General features: G+C 36.4%; 2 protein-coding genes across 3 annotated transcripts; one reads left to right on the forward strand and one right to left on the reverse strand.

Moving 5' to 3' along the window:
* The first annotated feature begins 1,153 nt into the window (after positions 1–1,153).
* LOC142530636 (uncharacterized) lies at positions 1,154–5,129 on the forward strand. Its single transcript, XM_075636459.1, has 6 exons — positions 1,154–1,235; positions 1,356–1,619; positions 1,705–2,708; positions 3,503–3,907; positions 4,382–4,648; positions 4,720–5,129. The coding sequence occupies exons 2-6, from the start codon at positions 1,501–1,503 to the stop codon at positions 5,079–5,081; spliced, it is 2,157 nt and encodes a 718-aa protein (XP_075492574.1). The 5' UTR covers positions 1,154–1,235; positions 1,356–1,500; the 3' UTR covers positions 5,082–5,129.
* Positions 5,130–12,333: 7,204 nt separating this feature from the next.
* On the reverse strand, positions 12,334–21,433 carry LOC142531193 (protease Do-like 8, chloroplastic). 2 transcript variants are annotated; one of them, XR_012816230.1, is made up of 13 exons: positions 21,051–21,433; positions 20,807–20,967; positions 20,195–20,277; positions 19,994–20,092; positions 19,827–19,893; positions 14,088–14,163; positions 13,895–13,961; positions 13,518–13,735; positions 13,358–13,425; positions 13,183–13,262; positions 13,011–13,097; positions 12,831–12,924; positions 12,334–12,693 (listed from the first exon to the last, which is right to left on the reverse strand). XR_012816230.1 is itself a non-coding variant. In XM_075637264.1 (13 exons), the coding sequence occupies exons 1-13, from the start codon at positions 21,218–21,220 to the stop codon at positions 12,565–12,567; spliced, it is 1,413 nt and encodes a 470-aa protein (XP_075493379.1). In that variant the 5' UTR covers positions 21,221–21,421; the 3' UTR covers positions 12,334–12,564. The 2 variants fall into 2 exon arrangements, 1 of the variants encoding a protein (XP_075493379.1); XM_075637264.1 differs by having other exon boundaries at positions 12,831–12,938; positions 21,051–21,421.
* Between the last annotated feature and the right edge of the window lie 2,071 nt (positions 21,434–23,504).

Genomic DNA, 23,504 nt, shown 5'->3' on the forward strand with positions numbered 1-23,504 from the left:
ATCTTATTAGACAGTCTCATAAATTTATATTTGTAAAATAAGTCGATTCGATCTATATATATGAAAAAATATTGTTTTTTAATGAAATTTTGATATAAAAATAATATTTTTCATGAATTGGGTCAGATCAAATATCCATATCCGAAAATCAACTCGTGATCCAATCTTTGAGAGAGGAAATGGACTTTGACCAGATAATGACGTCACTCTGAAAGTATAAATTCTGAAAAACTGATACTTTAGGATCAGATCATTCTTATTTACATAATTAGATCGTCCCGGAAAGAATTATTTCATTAAAGACCAAATTAGATTTAAAAAAAAAACTTACTTTTTTAAAATATTTACTAAATCTGATTTTTTATTTCTTTTAAGAAAGTGACGGTTTATTTTAGAAAATATGATAATAAAAATATATTTTTAAAACTTTTAAAATTGAAATTACAATAAAATTCTAAATCATATTTCTAGAAAAAAAGACCACTTTATAATTTTAAAAAATGGGGAAGAAATTTCTCATCAGTAAGTCATAAATTTCTTAAATAACTGCTTTTTATATATATAAAAAAATGACATAAACTAGAGGATGAATTAAAAATTTTGGACACTAATAAATCATTTGACCAAACAACAATAATTTTTGACGGCACACCCACGTTTCTCGACTTAATATTCTCTTACACAGCAAACCCACCTCTCCCCACTTATTATCTTCTTGACAAAAAACCCCACAACAAATTTCATGTTTTTTTAAGTTTACTGGTATATTTTATGTATGTATATCATATCATATCACATTTTTATTATATCATAAAGTTTTAATACGTTATAGAAACTATTTTGGTTTTACTTGGTTATACCAATGTCGAATTTCATATATAACTCTGAAAATAATTATTATTAACTAACAATTTGGACAAAAATGACAAAAAGATATATTCTTTCAAATTTTACTCCACTAATTAACCGTTGTCTTTTTCTATTAACATTAAAATTCATAAATTCAATTCCATATGATCTCAATTTCTTTTATTTCATTTTTTTCTAAGTTACTTATGCTATAAACTTTAATTTTATTTATTTTTCTAATTTTTTTGAAAAAGAATATTCATATATTATTTATTCATACATCTCGTGTGTTTGGTTTGGTTTGGTTACTAGTAATAATAAATACCAGAGAATTTCATGCCTGTAGGCAAGCAAAGAAACGAGTTATAGTGCCCAGTCGCTTGCAGGTAACGATCTCCCCTCATTTCTTGCTGTCAAAATCTCATCTTCCCTCCCAATTAGGTCGGATTTCAACTTCTTCAGACCCCGATTTATGGCTCTTTTTTACTCAACGTGTTTACTTACAGGTGCAAAGTCCATTCGTAATTTGAAATATTCAAAGGAGTAATGAATCGAATCACCGGCCTTTTCATTGCTTCAAACTGAATCCAGAGCCCGTAAAACAATTGATGCTTATTTCAAATTCAGTAAATCCTTTTCAGTTTCCTGGAAATGGGTTATGTCTCTAGCTTCATTTTCCAGAAGATAGCATCTTTAATTCAGGGTTTTTTGTACTTTATATCCATTTATTTTCTCCCACTTCTCAGTCTCGTTTTCGCGTGGTTTTCCAGGTTCGTGCATGTCTTTTTTCTAGTGTCATGGATTCTTTTTTATGTTACTTCTTTAGTTCTTTATGTGTTGTTGTTTATTCGATAGTTTTCGACACAGGCTGCAGAAAAATGGCGATTCCCCGTTTAATCAAGAGACCGAAACCGGGGAAAATGGTGATTGTTATGAAGAAGAACATGAATCGGAGGCGTTTTTGAAATTCAAATTCCCCACCCTTGAGGAATTTATAGAATTCCAGGAAGATAGATGTTTTTCATTTCGTTCTGAAGTGATCCCTTGTGCGAGTATCAGTTCGCACGAAGAAACTGAAACTTCACACGTGAATGAAGTTGATGGAAATGGAATCCGTGATGCATCTGAAGATGTAGAAGGTTTTTGTGATATAAATCTGGAGCAGGTTGATGACGTGAGTGTGAAATCTCATGCTGAAAATTTGGCTGAAGAGGTTGAAACAGAGGAATTTCATGGAAATCGAGAAGATTTTCTTGATGAGCCCCTATTTCAAGATGGCGAAAATTCTGTGGTGGAATCTGATACAGACTTAACCAACGATGAGTTCCTGTCCAACAAAGATTTGGACGATGGATTCGATATCGATATCGAGACAAGTGATTCAAAGAATGAGTTGTCGGAATTCGAAGAAAATCAAGAATTGCTGCAGCATTTTCTTTCCACTGGTGGCGACCCACATGATCATATAACATTAAACTCAGATTTCCTGTCTCAGGCCGATTTTTTTGACAAGAACAACGACATAGAACTTAGGACAAAAGATCAATCTGAAGAGCACAAATCAAAGGACTCGCAAAGTTCGCATTCGGATGATGCAAACAAATTGGAGTCATTGTGGGAACATCAAGAACTGATTGAGCAGCTGAAAATGGAGCTAAGGAAAGTTCGGGACACGGGTCTCCCCACCATCTTCGAAGAATCGGAGTCGCCAAGAATATCGGAAGATTTGAAGCCATGGAAGATTGATGAAAGGTTCCAGCATGAAGACTGTATAGGGGAGCTTCACAAGTTCTTCAAGAGCTACGGAGAAAGGATGCGCAAATTCGATATTTTGAACTACCAAAAGATGTATGCCATAGGTCAGTCCACTACTGCCAATTGCCACATTTTTTTAGGATTAAAAAAAAACATGAAAATTCCTATATATACTAATCGTTTTCTAAAATTTATATTTCAAGTAATTTTTTGGTTTCGAGAATAATTTTCTTTTAAAATACTAACGTGATATAAGTATATTTGAAATTAAAAATTGTAAGTTTTTTTGTTTTTTTTTTAAAAACTACTCATATCATGATTCATATCCCAAGTACTATAAATGATTGCCGTAATTTAATTTAGAGTAGGTTTTTTGTGAGACGGTCTCACGAATCTTTATTTGTGAGACGAGTTAATCCTACCGATATTCACAATAATAACTAATATTCTTAGCATAAAAAGTAATATTTTTTCATGGATGACCCAAACAAGAAATCTGTCTCACAAAATACGACTCGTGAGACCGTCTCACACAAGTTTTTATTTTTAATTTATTAGGCTCGTGTTATTATTGCATGGAACTTTTTTTCTCTCACTTCCGTTTATACTTAAGTATCCGTCCAACGGGACTACAATCCTAGGTGAGCCAATAGAAATATAATAATATTTTTTTACGAGATTGAGGTTGTGATCATGATTACATGGTGAATAACAATTTTATCATGCTATAATAATAATGTTGAAGATGGATGGGAAGGGCCATTTGGATTTTTTTGAACATAAAAGGATTGAAATTATATCGAGTTTGGAACGAAATTTAAACCTCTCCTCCAGCTAAAAACAACGGATTTGAACCTCCCAATGTAAATGACCTCATGCAAATTTGTGTTGACCACAGGCTTCTTGCAGCTAAAGGACCCTCTCCACTCAATCCCACCATCACCACCAACACTAAAATCCCTAGTTACCCAGAATCTGTGGCAATGGAAACACAAAATCCATGGCAGCGACCCCATGAAGAAGTTCATAACCGAATTGCAAGGAGACCTCGAACTCGTATACGTTGGCCAGATTTGCCTTTCTTGGGAATTCTTGCATTGGCAGTACGAAAAAGCCTTGGATTTGTGGGTTTCGGATCCTGGTGGAGTCCATCGGTACAACGAGGTTGCGGGAGAGTTTCAGCAGTTCCAAGTGCTTATTCAAAGATTTATAGAAGACGAGCCATTCCAAGGGCCTAGAACTCACAACTACGTCAAAAATCGATGCGTTCTTCGCAACCTTCTTCAAGTTCCTTTGATAAGAGGTAACACTGAATCTTGATTGTGTACTTTAAATACACGCTTAGCTTGTGTTTGGTTTGAACTAGGGGTGTAAACTTGCTAGCTGAGTTTTCCTAGCCAACTCGAAAAATATTCGATTCGCATCCTAAATTATTAACACGTTCTAACTTTTTGGTGTGCCAATTCGAGCCCAAGCTATTTTGTTCAATAGGTCGGGCTGAGCTTCTACTTTTGAGCAATAGTTAGAACATTTCACAATCATAGTAAATTATTTCGATTCAAGCTCAACTTTGAGCTTCATATTTTTATTGATATTCGATTCGTTTCGTTCACGCTCTCAGTTTGATTGATATCATCATACATGGATAAGTTCGTGAGACTATATATATATTTATCTCTATCCTATCCATGGATTTAATATAAAGTCTTGTTTATTATATGATTTAAAATATTTGAGTTCGCGCATGTTTAATAAGATAGATTACATAATTTGGCAGAGGACAAAGTAAAAGACAAAAGGAAGAATGGGAAAAATGACATGTTGGATGAATATGGTGTGACAAGTGGAATGTTAGTGGAAATAGTGGAAGAATCGATCCGATTGTTTTGGAGATTTATCGGAGCTGACAAAGATTGCACCGTCGCATCAATCAAGAAAATGGCTCAGGTTTCCAATTCTGAAGACAACAAGCTTCTTCTTCACCTCAAAAAAGATCTTCTCAAGGTACACATCCACTGTTTTTTATTCTATAATTTTATATCGAGTTAAAGTGAAGTATTCATGGATTTTGATCGTTGTTGGGATGTTTGTATATTCATTAACAAAAAATCAAAGGGTTTTCAGTGACTAAAAATGTGGTTCAATTTCAATTTAGTGTTTTGGTAAATATTCTTGACATGATGTGCTTGTCCGTTTGGTCGCGGAATGGAATGCAGGAGAGAAGAATCAAGGACGTTTTAAGGAGCGAAAATTGTATCCTAAGGAGATTTCGACGGGGCAGGGATGAAGATGAATGGGATCAAGTCCTCTACTTTTTCTCGCAAGTAGATATGAAATTGGTGTGTAGGGTTTTGAGCATGTCGAGATTGACGAGGGATCATTTGGTATGGTGTCATAATAAGTTGAGCAGGATTAGTTTTGTGAATAGAAGAAAAATACATGTGCAGCCTGCAGCTTTCTTGTTGTTTCCTTGTTAGGTTTGTTATGATTTATAAGGTAATTAATAAAGAAGGTGTTTTTATTTTCATTTTGTTTCGGACATAAAATTTATTTTCCATTTTAGTATGTTGTCGAAGGGGATTTCTTGTTGAACGAGGACGAATATAAGTAATTATTATCAGAGACATAGTAGAATCACGCTTAAATAGATCTAGTCAATCGGGACATGACATGGTTAAAATTGTTGAAAAATATATTTAAAATGTGAGTATTGAATATTTGAATGTTGAATATTTGAATGTTGAAAATAAGAGTTGTAAATATTGAAAATTAGTGTGTGATGATGTAGGTAATGATGTATTTTATTTTTGGATTATTTGTAAAGATTTCCTATAAATAGATCTCTCATTTGTGAAGAAAATCACAATTGAGTAGAGAGAAAAATATTATAAAGTGTGTAGTTTGGTAAATTTTGAGAGTTTGAGATTTTTACTTTTTACCATAAATTTTTACTTTTTCACAACACGTTATCAGCACGAAGCTCTAAAAGTCCTACATACTTTTCCAAGCTCCAAACAGAAGAAAAAGGTAACAAAAATAATTATATTTATTTTACTGTTATTTATTTATTGTGTATTTATTTAATATACAATATAATGTTATTATTAGAAATAATAAAAATAAATTTTTCATAAACTTGTTATAAATCCTGGGAGGATGTTAAGACGACATCCCACACTCCCGGTAAGGGATACGACAAGTATAAAAGCCTATAAGGTTTTTAAACAAAATAAATTATGACACTCATTATAATATTATGATATGATATACATAATTATTTAAACATGTCTAATATTATATATATCATATTATTATCATAAAATTATACAAATACATACCTTTATTTTTTTTGTACCCCAACGGTCATAAATGGTAAACAACGGCTATTTTTTGCCCTATAAATATGATCTCACAAATACATTCCATCACTCCAACTTTCTCTTCTTCTCTAAAAATTATTCATCAACAAATTTTTCGAAGAAAAAAGAAGATGGCTTTCTCAAGGTTATTTTTAATTATTTTGGTTATCATACTCACGAGTCTTTTATTTATCGGAGAATATCCTCCTCGTGTGTTTTCTTTATTTTTACAAATACTTGTACTTGTTGTTTATCCATTACTTTGTATTGCAATATTCATTAACTAATAAAATGCATCGTAATTTTTTTTAGTACCACCATGTCAAACTTGGCAAAACTCGAATTCATTGCTCTTGATATCACGGAAAAAAATTATATGCCATGGACTCTCGATGTATAAATGCATCTTGAGTCATTGGGTCTAAATGAGACCATAAAAGAAAATGGCATATCGACATCCCAAGAAAAGACAAAAGCCATGATATTTTTGCGTTGGCATCCCATGGCTTTGTGGAAGGGATTAAAAGAAAGATTCGAACAAATGAATTTAGTGAGAAATCATCAGGCACGACCCACTGGTTCAACGGCATTTCCTGAAGTAAATGTCGTAAGCAAAAATGAATTTAAATCTGGAAACCAAAATCAAAGTTATAAACAAGATTTTGGTCGAGGACGAAATCGAGGTCGTGGTCGTGGATGTGGACGTGGAAGTGGTCGTGGTCGTGGACGCGGCCGTGGTTTTGAAAATAATCGAGATAGTTACTTTTATAACTCATCTCAAAAGAACGTCCCAAACCATCCACAGAAAAGGCATCATGAAAATATGAGTGTTAATGAGAATCACTCAAAAAGATATGAAAGTTCTTGTTTCAGATGTGGTACTCCAGGACATTGGTCCCGTATTTGTCGAGCCCCTAAGCATCTTTGTAAACTTTATAAAGAATCATTAAAGGGGAAAGAAAAGGAGACCAACTTCACTGAACAAAGTGAACCTTTGAGTGATTCAACTCATTTTGATGCTGGAGATTTTCTGATTGATTTCTCAGACAATGATCAATTTGCTGGTGGAATAAATATATAAAATATTTTATGTATCCATATGATAATGTTTTATTGTGTGCTATATTTTTGCATTTTATTGTCAGTAATTTTATTTCATTGCATATATTTTTTGAAGTTGAAATATGGAAAATACTATGAGCAAAGCTGAACTTTGCATACCCGATAGTGGTACAACGCACACTATCCTCCGAGATAAAAGATATTTCTTGGAACTAAAACCAACAAAAACAAGGGTGAATACAATATCAGGTCCTGTAGACTTAATTAAAGAATGTGGTAAAGCACAATTTTTGTTACCTAATGGTACAAAATTTTTTATCAATGATGCTTTATATTCACCACAATCGAAAAGGAATTTGTTGAGTTTTAATGATATATATTCCCATGGGTATGATACTCAAACAATGAATGAAGGGAATGAGAAATATATGTGTCTTATCACATATAAATCAGGAAAGAAATATGTGATTGAAAAACTACCAATGCTCCCTACTGGATTGTATTATACACACATAAGTCCCATTGAATCAAACATGGTAGTTGATAATTTTTCGATATTAACCAATTGGCATGATCGATTGGGACATCCTGGTTCAACAATGATGCGAAGAATTATAGAAAATACACATGGTCATCCACTGAAAGACCAGAAGATCTTTCAGAATAATAAGTTTCAATGTAAAGCATGTTCTCTTGGAAAACTTATTATAAGACCATCACCAGTCAAAATCCAAACTGAATCACCAATGTTTCTTGAACGTATTCAGGTGATATTTGTGGACCAATCCATCCACCATGTGGACCATTCAGATACTTTATGGTATTGATTGATGCCTCCAGCAGATGGTCACATGTATGTTTATTATCAACTCGAAATGTTGCATTTGCAAGATTACTTGCTCAAATAATAAAATTGAGGAATCAATTTCCCGATTATACAATCAAGAAAATTAGACTTGATAATGCTGGTGAATTTACTTCCCAAACTTTCAATGATTATTGTATGTCTATGGGAATCATTGTTGAGCATCCTGTTGCTCATGTACATACACAGAATGGATTGGCTGAATCATTGATTAAACGTCTGCAAATGATTGCTAGACCGATGATTATGAAAACAAAGCTCCCTATTTCTATATGGGGACATGCAATTTTACACGCTGCTTCATTAATTCGCATCAGACCAAGTGCATATCATAAATACTCCCCATTGCAGCTTGCATTTGGTAAAGAACCAGACATTTCTCATCTTAGAATTTTTGGATGTATGGTGTATGTGCCTATTGCACCACCGCAACGAAAGAAAATGGGACCTCAAAGAAAGGTTGGAATTTATATCGGTTATGATAGTCCATCAATCATTCGATATCTTGAACCTCAGACAGGCGACGTGTTCACAGCACGTTTTGCTGATTGTCATTTTAATGAGGAAATCTTCCCAATGTTAGGGGGAGAACAGAAACATACCGAAAAGGAAATTACATGGTATGTATCATCATTGTTACATCTGGATCCAAGAACAAAACAATGTGAAAAAGATGTACAACAAATTGTACACTTGCAAAGAATAGCAAATCAAATACCAGATGCATTTGCAGACACAAAAGGGGTAACTAAATCATATATACATGCTGCAAATGCCCCTGCTCGAATTGAAATTCCAAAGAAACAAATGGAAGATACTCATGATGTCATTAAACGCCTGAAGCGTGGAAGGCCAGTCGGTTCCAAGGATAAAAATCCTCGAAAAAGAAAATTCATAGAGAAACACGATGATCACAAAATAAAGAATGACTGTTTCTGAAGAAACACATGATGATCACAAAATAGAGAATGGTGTTCCTGAAGAAACACATGATGATGAAAATGTTCTGTCAGAACCACAAACTGACGAGAATCATGAAATCTCTATCAATTATATTAATACTGGAAAAATATGGAACCGAAAAGATATAGATGAAATTGATGATATATTTTCTTATAATGTGGCAATCGACATCATAAATGATATCGAAGATCATGAACCAAAATCTTTTGGTGAATGTAAAAATCGGCAGGATTGGATAAAATGGAAAGATGCCATCCAGGTTGAATTAAATTCGCTAAATAAACGTAATGTTTTTGGACCTATAGTCCTTACACCTGAAGGTGTAAAACCTGTTGGATACAAATGGGTTTTTATTCGAAAGCGAAATGAGAAAAATGAAATAGTAAGATATAAAGCTCGACTTGTTGCACAAGGTTTTTCTCAAAGGCCTGGAATTGATTATGAAGAAACGTATTCTCCTGTGATGGATGCAATTACGTTTCGGTATTTGATTAGCTTGACGGTATCTGAAAATTTAGAAATGCGTCTTATGGATGTTGTTACAGCTTACTTATATGGATCACTTGATAGTAATATATATATGAAAATTCCTGAAGGATTTAAGATGCCTGAAGCACAAAGTTCAAAACCCAGGGAATGTTATTCTGTGAAATTACAAAGATCATTATATGGGTTAAAGCAATCAGGTCGAATGTGGTATAATCGACTAAGTGATCACTTGATGAAAAAGGGATATGTAAATAATTCAATATGCCCTTGTGTTTTCATTAAGAAAACAACATCCGGATGCGTAATTATTGCTGTATATGTTGATGATTTAAACATCATTGGAACGAATAAAGAAATTCAAGAAGTTGTGTCATACTAGAAGGAAGAATTTGAAATGAAGGATCTTGGAAAAACCAAGTATTGTCTGGGTTTACAAATTGAACAAAAAGAATGTGGAATGTTTGTTCACCAGACAAATTATACAGAAAAGATCCTTAAACGTTTTAATATGGATAAAGCAAATCCTTTAAGTACTCCAATGGTTGTTAGATCATTAAACATAGAAAAGGATCAATTCCATCCATGTGAAGATGATGAAGATATTCTTGGTCCAGAAGTACCATATCTAAGTGCCATCGGTGCCCTTATGTACCTTACAAATTGTACAAGGCCTGATATATCTTTTGCCGTGAATCTGTTGGCAAGATTTAGCACATATCCAACAAAGAGACACTGGAACGGAATTAAACATATATTCCGTTATCTACGAGGAACGACAGACTTGGGACTTTTGTATTCAAAAGATGCTAATCCAAGTATAATTGGTTATGCTGATGCTGGATACTTATCTGATCCACACAAGGCACGTTCCCAAACTGGATATGTATTTACTCGTGGAGGCACTGCAATATCTTGGCGTTCTCAGAAACAAACGCTCGTAACAACTTCATCAAATCATGCCGAGATTATTGCACTACATGAAGCAAGTCGTGAATGTGTGTGGTTAAAATCAATGACCCAACATATCCAAATTTCATGCGGATAATCATCTGATGAGAAGCCTGTGATACTATATGAAGATAATGCTGCATGTGTTGCTCAAATGAAAGAAGGATACATAAAAAGCGACAGAACTAAACATATTCCTCCTAAGTTCTTCGCATTCACTAAGGAGCTAGAGAAGAATAAATATATTGATGTTCGTCACATTCAATCAAGTGAAAACTCATCAGATCTCTTCACAAAGGCACTTCCTACGTCAATATTCAGAAAGCACATATATAATATTGGGATGCGCAATCTACGAAATTTGTGAAGAATTGTTCGTGTCAACATGAGGGGGAGTTTACGTGACTGCACTCTTTTTCCCTTACTATGGTTTTTATCCCAATGGGTTTTTCCTAGTAAGGTTTTTAACGAGGCAGTATAAAAACACGTAATGAAGACAATCATTATGATCATCATTACAAGGGGGAGTGTTGAAAAATATATTTAAAATGTGAGTATTGAATATTTGAATGTTGAAAATAAGAGTTGTAAATATTGAAAATTAGTGTGTGATGATGTAGGTAATGATGTATTTTATTTTTGGATTATTTGTAAAGATTTCCTATAAATAGATCTCTCATTTGTGAAGAAAATCACAATTGAGTAGAGATAAAAATATTATAAAGTGTGTAGTTTGGTAAATTTTGAGAGTTTGAGATTTTTACTTTTTACCATAAATTTTTACTTTTTCACAACAAAAATAAATTTATTGGCACATCATATATTCAATTTTTTTTCATTTTATTAAATAAAGATTCCATTATTTTGTACTTTCAGTTATCTATGTTTATTATATAACTTTAGAGATGTCAATGGGACGGGTATGGGGTGGGTATCGCTAAACCCAAGACCCGTCCCATGAAAAAAACTTCGACCCATTACCAACTCCACCCCTGTTAAATATTCTTTGGACTTGTCCCACCCCGAATACGAAACGGGACGGGTTAGACCCATGAGACCCGTGAGACCCGAATTTTTTTAACATGAACATTAATCTTCTTTGTCACATTACTGAATTATTAAACAAACAAGCCTATAGATACAACACAATAGAAAACTAATCATGTGTTCGACCACACTTAATAATAACAAACAAAATATTTTCACGACATAATGAATTACATAAAAAAAGAGTTACTAGCTCTCTAAAAAAAATCTTGACATCCCCAAAATTAAGTCATAACAGAACTTAAACAGATCGATATAAAATCAATGAGTAAAAAAAAATCAGTCATGTCTATGGTTGACCTTGAGGTGAGCTACTAAAAAAATGAAAATTAATAAAATTAAATCCTAGAATATTTATATTCACATATATGGGGCGGGTATTATAGGACCCATGACCCGTCCCATACCCATACGGATCTGAAAAACTGGACCCGAGACCCACCCCATGACCCATTTAATATACTCAAACCCGTCCAGATGGGATGGGTCCAATCCAAACCCATTGACATCCCTATATAACTTCTTCTTCTTTTTTTTTTTTATATAAATTATCACTTTTGTATAAATAGTTATATGATCTATAATGTACTTTTCTAATTGAATATATATTAATATAGCTTTCGTGGTTTGAATTATTAAGCGCCTTATCAAAAAAATTATTTAAATCTGAAAAGTAAAATGGATAGGAAAATTAAATACTATTTACTCGAAATATCCTTTTGAATCACTTCAATACCAAAAAATATTTTTAAACATTTCTTTTTTAAAATCAATGAAGGTGTACATATGAATGAACTTGAGATGATAAATTTCGAATTTCTTGTTTTGGCAAGATGATCAAAATTCAAATTTATTTCATATAAAATTATATAATTTCAATAATAATTATGTTGAATTTCAAATAAATTTCTGTCAAATTCAAATCTAATTCCAAAAACTGACTTCATTACAAAGAAGTTCTATTTCTAGTAATGAACTCTCATAAAAACTTAGACGAATACGAAATAATTACTACAAAAATTCATCATTCAATGGCACTTGGTCAGGTTCTAAGCCAAGGCGGGACAAAAACTACAAGGGCAAAGCAAAGCACCTCTTTTAAATACATGCTTGTTTCTGTTTCTCCTAAAAAGGAATCCTGCATTTTATTTATTGTTTTTTTCCCCCTAAAATTAACACTTTTACAAGAAAATTAAACAAAAATTGGTGGCTATAACAATATCAGCCTCATTTATCATCTTCCTCCAAGACAATGGGCAGCTCCACATCTTGATTGCTCCTCTTTATTTTCAGTACTACTTTATCTCCGATGTTATACTCATCAAATGCTCTGTACAACTCTGCTCTACTCCTTACCTGAAATTGTATGTAACCAAAAGTCAATGATCCCCTCGAATTATACTCCGAATAGCGAAGACTTATTACTGCTGAATCGATGGGTTTCATGAACAGAAGCAGAGTTTCTGGATAAAAATAAGATTAAAAGAAGATACCAGTCTGTCATTGACTGCCAAGATTATGTCCCCAAGTACAATTTTACCGGCGAAACCTCTTGTCGTGGGAAGAATCCCGGCCTTAGCTGCTTGGCTATTACTTGGGACCTATAGGATTGCAAAAGGTTTACCAAAATAAAAGTAGTTGGATTAGTCAAATTTGGATTTGCAGGGGCATACCAGCAAGACTAGAGCTCCATTTCGAACATTTAGTTGATTTGCAATCAAGTCTGGCGCAATGTCTATGTTCAAACCAGCTCGAACAACCTGGAACAAAGGGTTAGTGTTTTCACTATCAGAAACTCTAAAATCATAAAAAGCTCTGAATATGTGCAAGAAGAAAACTACATACTTTGCCAAACTGGATAAGCTGTGGAACAATCTTTGCCACAGTAGATGAAGGGATTGCAAACCCGACACCGGCTGATGTCCCTGTTGTGTCCCGAGAAAAGAAGGGTCGGTTCTGAGTCATATTTTCAGCTATTTACAACAGGCAATATTCAGTAAAAATAGAGGAAAAAACTTGCCTGTCTGAGTAAATATTGCAGTGTTTATTCCAACTAAGTATCCTTTGGAATTTAATAAAGGACCGCCACTGAAATATCACAAAAAATGAATGTGTAAGAGATTAAGCGAATTTTTCGAGGCCAAGTTCAGGAATATCTCAAATTTGTTTAATTTTAAAACCTGTTTCCTGGATTGATGGCTGCATCTGTTTGAATTCCACCTCCTATCGTTACTCCAGTTTGACTATTTATGTCTCGGTTAAGTCCACTAATGACTCCAACTGTGAGTGTGTGATCGAAACCAAAGGGATTTCCAATCGCTAAGCACTGCTGACCTACTTTCAGAGAATTTGATGGGCCAACTTTAATCGGTCTCAGTAGTTCTTTGGAGGCTTCAACCTGGTTGGAAACTAAATATATTGAGCACTTCATATAAAATTTTTAAATTTTAATTAATCGAAATGACATTTATGGTTAAAAGAAAAGGCTCTCTCACTACATTCACTACATTTAACATATTCAATTGCAGGATAGAACAAACAAAGGAAGTCCATTAACCTTCAAGACAGCAAGATCCTTCTTTCGATCAGCGCCGATTAACTTGCCCTCAAAATTCTTCTGCACGCTGAACAAAGTAGTGGGAACGAAGAAAGGCAAGAGAACATATATATAGTCAAAACGTGCACAAAGTACAAGAAGTCATGACCGGATGGTTACAGTGACAAGAAATTATAATGAAACACAGTCTTACCCATCGGAAGCAAGAATATTAACTCGAGCAACAACTTGCCCACTGCTTGGATTTCTTGATAGAGAGCTGCCAATAACTGCGCAAAACAAGAACAGACAATCAGCCTAAGTCTTTAAGCATCCATTTATTTTCCAATATACATTAATAGGAAATTATCCAAATAATTTTACAAAGACCAAATTAATGCTTAGAAGTCTAAAGCAGCAACATACATATACATGACACTAAAACAGAAGTCAGGAAAAACGTAACTGTTGAAATAAATATTTTATGAGATGTAAATGTTAGAATTAGATAGGATATTATGCTTAACTATATAGGTGATTGATTTGTAGCTATAATTGTGGGATTTGATACCTACTGTAATTGTGGGATTGATTTGTAAAAGCTCTATATATACCGTGTACAGTTGATTAAGAAAATGTGAGAGAATGTATACTTTTTTAGCGTTCAAGATGGTATCAGCGACAATATTTGATCTCTCTAGATATCACATATACCAATCTATTCAAAATCCAAAATCGTCAAACCTCTTGATCTTTGCCTGAGTCTCAAAGCATAAGAAACACAACTAAGAAATTTGTCCTTTCCACAATTCAAGTCCTTTCTTATCAATCCAACACTTGTGCAATTCCTTTGTCTTGATCCACCGCCACACATTTCTTTTTCCCTTTTTCATACTAGCTAGCTGTCACCCGTAATAACCATATCGTTTCCGCTCTAATACTTTATTATCAATTTTATTTTTTTTGCGAAAGTCAATTGCTCATAGTTAAAAAAGAATGAGCGATAAAGCTTCAGAATCTAGTGTGAATAAGTCCATTCTGGTTGTGATTCAGGCTGAAGGAGCATTTAATGCTGGAATCGTCCTTACAGAACAAAATTATGACATATGGTCTTAACTCATAGAAATGCAAATCGCTGAAAAAGACAAGATCTCCTACATTCAGAACAAGACCAAACCACCTAACGAATAGGATGCAGGCTATGAAAAATGGTATGCTGAAAACCAACAGGTCAAAAGGTGGTTGTTAATGTCTCGTCACCGGAAATCATGAATCTTAGTTACGTCTTCCCACAGCCTACGATATCTAGGATGCTTAGTCAAAAGCATTATATGATGGAAGTGATGAGTTACAAGCTTTCACATTGAATCAATAGGCTTTCTCATCAAAACAAAATGGGAAAATCATCTCTATTATGGGGAAATGACCGGAATTTTTCAAGAGTTGGGTCATCGTGATAAAGTGGTAATGAATGACCCAGAAGATGTCAAAAAAGCCTACCAGAAATCCATCGAATGATTGAGAGTTCACATATTTCTTGCTGGTTTAGATGAAGATTTTGATCATATTCAAAGAGAAATTAGGACACAGTGCCAAACTTAGATAAATATTATTCTTTGGTTCGACGAGAAGCTGTTCGTAATACCTCCTTGAAAGGAGATTCTGGAGCTCTTGAACCCAGTGCTCTGGTGGCTCGGAAGAGATCTACTCAGAGTCCACAAAATCAACCAAACTATGGGAAAACAACTAATGGTATAGAGTCCTATGCGATCAATGCAACAGGACAGGCCATACCAAAAATCGTTGTTTTGAGTCGGTGGGATACCTAGAATGGTGGGATCATAGTCGTTCGAAGAAAAATCTAAAGGTGCTACAGACCCTAAAAGATGTTACTGAACAAGCCTCAGCACTGGTATTAACTTCAGATGATGGTGGTAAGTTTTTAAATATTTCTGCACCTGTTATGAGAAATACAAGGGATAATTGATTCAGATGCAACAGATACATGACATTTGATTCCAGACAGGTATCTCCTTTTAATTGTTATACCCAAAAATTTGTCACCGCTGCAGATGGGATTTCAACCCCAGTCTTTGGGGAAGGACCAATGACTTTAACAGATTCACAAAATTTGGATTCTATTTTAGTTGTTCCATCTTTAGACTATAATCTTTTGTCAGTTTCTCTGATAACCACTAACTTATCTTGTGTTGTAACCTTTTGGTCTGATTATTGTGTGTTTAAGGACATCAAAACCAAGAAGACGGTTCGTTGTGGTATTAGGCGAGGGAAGCTATATTATTTGGACTTTGAATCAAAAGGTACCGAAAGCCTACGACAAGCTCTACAAGTGGGTGACTGTAAGTACGACAAAAGGAAAACAACAATATGGTTATGGCATCGTCACTTGGGGCATTTTTCCTTTGGATGTATAAAAACACTTTTTCCCAGTTTATTTTCAAAAGTTGATGTTTCCAGTTTTCGGTGTGATGTCTGTGAACTTGCGAAAAGTCGTCGTGCCTCAATTCCCTTGCGATTTAATAAAATTCCATTTCCTTTTATGCGTATTCATTTTGATGTTAGAGGTCCGTCTAAACTCACTACTTTGGGTGAATCTCGTTGGTTTATAACATTTATTGATGATTGTACCAAGATGACATGACAATGCTTGATGAAATATAAAAGTGAGGTGAATTCAATATTCCAAAAGTTTCAGAAAATAGTTGAAACTCAATATGATGCAAAAATCCAAGTTCTACATAGTGACAATGGTGGTGAACATCTTAGTAGTGAATTTCAACAGTATTTGAAAACCCAAGGAATAATTCATCACACTACTTGTTTCAACACACCCCAACAAAACGGGGTTGCAAAGAGAAAAAATCCACACTTATCAGAAGTTGTTCGAACTCTGTTGATTAAAGCTCATATGTCATTTTGTCTTATTGGGGAGAACTACTCACTTTTGTAGCTCGTATAATTAATCGGGTGCCCTCCGGAGCTATCAACTTTAAAACACCATTACAGACACTCACTAAAGCAATCGTAACCCCCGATGTTCCAAATCTACCTCTTCGTGTATTTGGTTGTGTTGTGTTTGTAGACCTCCACAAGCATCAGTGCACTAAGTTAACTCCCCAAGCATTACGATGCGTCTTTGTTGGGTATGCCACACACCAAAAAGGGTACCGATGTTTTAACCCTCCAACTCATCGCGTATTTGTCGCAATGGATGCTGTATTTCATGAAGATACCACGTAATTTTCAAAGGCTGAACTTCAGGGGAGTACCAAAAGAAAATTCAGACTTTGAATTATGATAATCATGATGACTGTACATTAGATATAGGTCATAATACATCAGCAAGTGGACAAAATCAAGGAGTAAGTCTTGACCTAAGGGGTGATGAGCATGTAACTGCCGAAGAAGTTGGTCTATCTCAATCTCAAGATGAAATTGAGTCCCCTGAACAAATGGTTTCTACTTCATACGTACCACACCAATCTCTTGTTGAAGATGTTCCCGAGTCACACAAAAGACAGTTGCCACAACGTTATAATAGAGGTATTCCTAAACCCTCTTATGAACCTGAATTGTCTAGCAAAGCCAAATATCCAATGAGTCATTACGTATCCAACAATCGCTTGTCAGAATCAAATAGGTCTTTTATGAATCAATTATTTGTTGTATCTTGTAACGATCATGGGCCATTAGGCTGAACCAACATGGACCTCGGCCCATACCCATGCACCACTACTGGTCATGGGTCGTTAGGATGGTCCAGCATGAACCCTAGCTCATGCCCATGCACCGACACTTTAAGAATCTAGGTACTTAAGCCTGGAGGTCCTGGGTTCAAGCGTTGGGGGAAACGAAAGAAATCACGCCTTTTTTGTAACGATCATGAGCCATTAGGCTGAACCAACATGGGCCTCGACCCATACCCATGCAGCACTACTGCTCATGGGTCGTTAGGATGGTCCAGCATGAGCCATAGCCCATGCCCATGCACCGCCACTCACAGAATATCCACCCCTGGAAAGTGGTTTCTTTCGCTTCCCCCAACTCTTGAACACAGGACCTTCAGGAATAAGTACCTAGATTCTTAAAGTGTTGGTACCAGTTGGGCTACTGGGCTAGGGCTAATGATGAACCATCCTAAAGACCCATGACCAGTAGTGGTGCATGGGTATGGGCTGAGGCCATGTTGGTTCAGCCTAATGGCCCATGATCGTTACATATCTATTCCTAACAGTGTTCTGGAAGGCTTGATTGACCCGAGGTGGAAAGCTGCTACGAACGAGGAGTTGAAATCTCTAAAACAAATGAGACATGAGATTGATCCTCCACCAGGAAAGAAACCAGTTGGATGTCGGCGGATTTACACAGTGAAGTACAAGGCCGTCGGCATAATTGAACGCTTTAAGGCGAGACTTGTAGGAAAGGGATACACTCAGACATATGGGATTGACTACACAGAGACATTAGCACTGGTAGCTAAAATCAACATTGTTCGTGTCCTGTTATCTTTAGTTGCAAACTTGGATTGGCCATTACAACAATTTGATGTAAAAAATGCTTTTCTACATGGTAACTTATCAGAGAAGTTTGCATGGATCTTCCACCAGGATGCATGATACATGAAAATAATACGTACAAAGTGTCCAGGTTAAAGAAATCACTATATGGGCTAAAACAATCTTCAAGGACATGGTTTGGAAGATTTACAAAGTCTATGTTAGCCTTTGGTTACCGACATAACAATGCAGATCATACACTTTTCTTCAAAAAGAAACATGGAAAAATCACAGCACTAATTGTATATGTAGATGAGGTGGTGGTTACATGGAGCAATAATAAGGAACATAAGGCCTTACAAGATTATTCGTTCAAAGAGTTTGAAATAAAATACCTGGGCCTCTAAAGCATTTTCGTGGAATTGAAATATCCCGGTCTTGATAAGGAAATATATATCCCAAAGAAAATATACTCTTGATTTGTTACAAGAAAAGGGTATGACGGTGTGTCAACAACACCAGTCCAAGAAGGACTAAAGCTATGTGTTGAACAAAACCAAGAACCAGCTGATAAAGGAAAACCAAAGACTTGTAGGAAGATTGATGTATTTATCTCACACCAGACCAGACTTAGCTTATGCTTTGAGTATTCTTAGCCAGTTTATGCATAATCAGGGAAAGAAACATATGGATGCAGTAATGCGAATTTTGAGGTATTTGAAGTCTGCTCCGGGAAAAGGAGTAATGTTAAAAAAAATACATACTATCGAAGCATAGAAGCGTATACTGATGACGATTGGGATGGATATGTGGATGATAGGAGATCTACTTCTGGCTACTTCACCTTTGTAGGAGGTAATCTAGTACATGGTGAAGTAAAAAAACAAAATGTTGTAGTCCGCTCAAGTGCAGAAATTTAATTTAGAGGTATGGCTCTTGGACTTTGTGAGGCATTATGGCTAAGACTCCTCTTGCATGATTTGTGTTATCTACCTGAGCAACCCATGCAACTATTTTGTGACAACAACGCAGCTTGTAACATTGCTCACAATCCAGTAAAACATGATCGTGCAAAGCATGTCGAGGTGGATAGATTTTTTATCGAGGAAAAGTTGGATATGAAGATTGTGGAATTACCTATGATTCGTTCAGAAGATCAGTTGGCTGACATTCTCACCAAAATAGTCTCAAGTCGAGAATTCTCAAAATTTTAAGACAAGTTGGGCTTGTGAGATATCTATGCTCCAACTTGACGGAATTAGAATTAGATAGGATATTATGCTTAATTATAGGTGATTGAGTTGTAGCTATAATTGAGAGATTTGATACCTGCTGTAATTGTGGGATTGATTTGTAAAAACTCTATCTATGCCGTGTAAAGTTGATTAAGAAAATGTGAGAGAATGTATACTTTTTTAGTGTTCAAGAGTAACTACCGTGATAATTTGTCACGATGTGACCTTGCTCATCCCATACCACTCCTGAACCATTTCCTTCAGGAATCTGCATGTTTATAACCTCTTTATTTTTGCAGTAATATCTCAACTGAAACTAACAGGAAGATGAGGTGTTTCACAGTAAGCATAAACAGAAAACATATTACCTCGACAGTGCCTGTGATATTGAGTTGTGGCCGTAAGTTTACATCAAATATGTTGACAACACTGTAAGTATTCCTCTCAAAGAGTTCAACTATTCTTTCCTGCCAAGTTTACACTTATCAATTCACCTGCCATACAAAGTGTGAAAATTTACAAGTAGATAAAATTATAAGAGGAATAACTCAAGAGCTTGCGAAATCAACCTCTGTAGGGAAAAGAGCCCCGGATGGGAAAACCTTAGGTGTCACTTGTTCAATTGTCACAGATGAATCTACCAAAGCATATGCTGCATCGCAAAATAATATAGCCCAATTCACAAAAGCAGTGTTAATTAAAAAGGATTCTCAAATGCAATTGAGGGAGCTTGTAGAAAGTTACAGTTTTCTATAAATTACACAGAAAATTTTAGGGGCAGCACAATGTACGTCATGTTGGATCATCCAACATTGGGCTTAATTACACATAAACAATAATCATGCGTTAAAAACTATCAAACACGGCTAAGTTGAATGAACTAACTTCCATCGGCAGATAAAAAGCACACTGAAAAATTAAAAATATTTTCAAGAAAATCTTATAAATTTAGAAAACCAACCACACGGATAAAAGGGTCATAGATTGTTATGGATTCCGGTACATTTCGGCTTCTTCGTCTTATTCTTAATGGTTCAAGATGAGTTACTAGGCAATGGTTTTTCATCTGTTCGTTCTACCCAACAGGTAAACCATGCTTGTAAACCAAAAAAAAGAACAAATTAGAAGCCTTTTGAGTAAAAAGGAAGGAGATGAGTATCGGAAGCAAGAAAAGGACGAACCTGAATAGTACCTTGATGGACGAAGACAGAAATAAAAAGACGTTCCCATTAACAAACGAGTAAACAGCATTCTACGGGTAGTGAAAGCCATATCTTCATCATCAACCTTATCGCCCAAAATCAAGTCTTCTTTCCCAAATTTTCCATCTTTATCATCAGCCCTTCCAAGCACAAAAACATAAAAGAACCCATCAAATTTAAGCCAACAAGAACGCATCTAAATGTACGAGTTTGAGCAGATTACCATGGAATCTGAAGGGGAAGACGAGAAACGGAGTTGAGACAGAGCTTGCGGCGGCCCATTAAACGGAGATGCTTCTTGGGGATAGCACCGGCTGGAGATCTTCGTTTGGCATGGCAGCGATGAGATTTCCGAGGAGGAATTACACAGCTACATGCGGTTATTGCTTGCATTTTCGAGAAAGGCTTAGTAGATGGAGACTCGGATGAGTGACGAGTGGTGGCGGAACCTGACAGGATAAATGTCGGATAGCCAGATTTTCGTAATATAAAGTCTTCAGTTGAAACTGGATAGAATTGGACGAAATGCCACGAGGTAATGGTGAATCATCGAACTTTTTGGAAAAATCAGGAAAATGGACATTGCAAAAAAGAGATCTAAAGGTGTAATCGCGGCAATTTTCCTGCGGTCCCTGCTCTAGGGAAAACCCGAAACCGAGTGGGTTTGAAATCTATTTTTCGTGTTCGAATTTGAGTTGGGGAATTTTTTAAATCTTTGAATTTATTTCGATGATAATAATAGTGATACTCACGAAAAATTTAGAGTCTGCTTTTAGCAAATGTCACTAGTCCAGACGCAGATTTTGCAATTACCCTGAGCTTGAAATCACAAATAAGAATGTTAGAAGGGGGCCAGGAGGGTGTCCGGGCGTAGCCCCTCCGACGCTCAAGTCAGAGACTGAGGATATATGAGGGGAGCAGCTGAGGGTGCTGCTGAAAACAATATAGTGAATTAATCAAATGAACACTCAAACCTGATATTTATAGGAGAATACCTGGGCCCTGATAGGCTTCCCACCCAAATGTGGTCTGGGCCTCCAAGATGTAATCATGGCCTAGGGGCCCATGGGTATCACCAGTCTCCCCCTCCCAAGTCGAACTGAATCGTGGGTTTGAAGTTCGATTAATTGTGTTGTCCTCATTTGCAAAGTGTGAGTTGTGCATTTTTACTCTACTGCTAACTAGTCTCTTCAAAATTACCTCTGCGTTACATTCAACAATTCTCCTTTGCTTACACATCACCCCGCCAATCACCGCCCACACTAATCATCACCTTCACCAATCACCGCCCGCACCAACCGCCTTAGCCACCTCGCCCAGCCACACCCTCGCCTAGCCAGCCTCTCCGCGTGCAGGCCCTGCCCAACCGCACCTGCTCGCCCTGACCCGCACATCCTTGCCAAGAGCCTCGCCCCTCGCCAGCCAACAGCCCTCGTCCAAACACTCTTGCCCCCTCCTTGCCCGAGCGCTTCGCTCAGCCCTAGCCCTCACAGCCTCGTCCCTAACCCACCCTTCAGCCGCCCACACACCTCCTCGCCCACTGCCCCAAACCCTCGTCCAGCCCTCGCCCTCACAGCCCCGCCCTCGCCTGCTCCGCCCGCCCAGCAAGTCGAGTGCTCGTCCCGTGCAAGAGCCCCGCGAGCTCGCCCAGCAATCATGCCGCGCGCTCGCCCACTGCCTGTGTGCCTTGCTTCGCCCACAACTTCTCGCCCGAGTGCGCACCACGCTCGCCAAGCACCCCCTCGCCCAAGCACACCCTCACCCAAGCATGTTGAGATTTTTATTTCGAATAGGATACAATGAAGATATTCCCTTGCGACTGATTGCTTCTGAAGAGCTTGATTTCTGAAGAGCCCTTGCACGCCCTCGCACTCGCCCTTCGCCCTTTGCGTTGCCCCCAAGCCCCCACGGCCTAACCGGGCAGGTCGATCCCCGCGACCTGATCGGACAGGTCGATCCCCGTAATTTTCGCAGCGGCAAACATCGTTCATTAACGACAAACCAAATAAATTTTTCTAACAGTGATATGCCCTCGTTGCCCCCATCTTCAAGGTCTTCTACTAAGCTTTTGAAGGAAAATAATTCCGACTTCCCCGTGCTCTTGACTCCTCTACTAAAATAGTCCTTAGCAGGAAAAATATAACTTCAACCTCCTCACCCTCTAACTCCACTGCTGTGGGGACCCGGATGCTAATTCATTTCTTGATCTTCTTTGGGATTAAGCGGATCAATTAATTAAACTAGGTCGAAATTTTTTTTTAAAGTTGAACACTTTATAATCAAGTGTACAAAATACTACAACAAGTTATGCATCATCTTATTGAATTACAAGATCAAGTGCAATCTCTACAATAAGATCAAAAGTACAAGTCTTGTACAATATGCAATAACCACAAACTAGGGTTCAACAACTACATATCAAGTGTTGAAAGCCCATTCTACTTCTAAGCCCGGATCTCCACTCTAATCTCGATCGCTCATCCTCTTCTCGACCCTGATCCTGTCCCACCTATTGTCATGCACACATACAAACACAACAACGGCCGGATAACTCCGGTGAGAAATATAATTTCCCAGTATAAACAACGTATACATGCATCTCATACAAACATATACAAAAGCATATAACATTGGTAAAGAACATGTATCATAATCTAATAAAACATAAAGCAATATC

This window comes from Primulina tabacum, chromosome 17, assembly GCF_025594145.1.
Source record: "Primulina tabacum isolate GXHZ01 chromosome 17, ASM2559414v2, whole genome shotgun sequence".
Classification (NCBI taxonomy): Eukaryota; Viridiplantae; Streptophyta; class Magnoliopsida; order Lamiales; family Gesneriaceae; genus Primulina; species Primulina tabacum.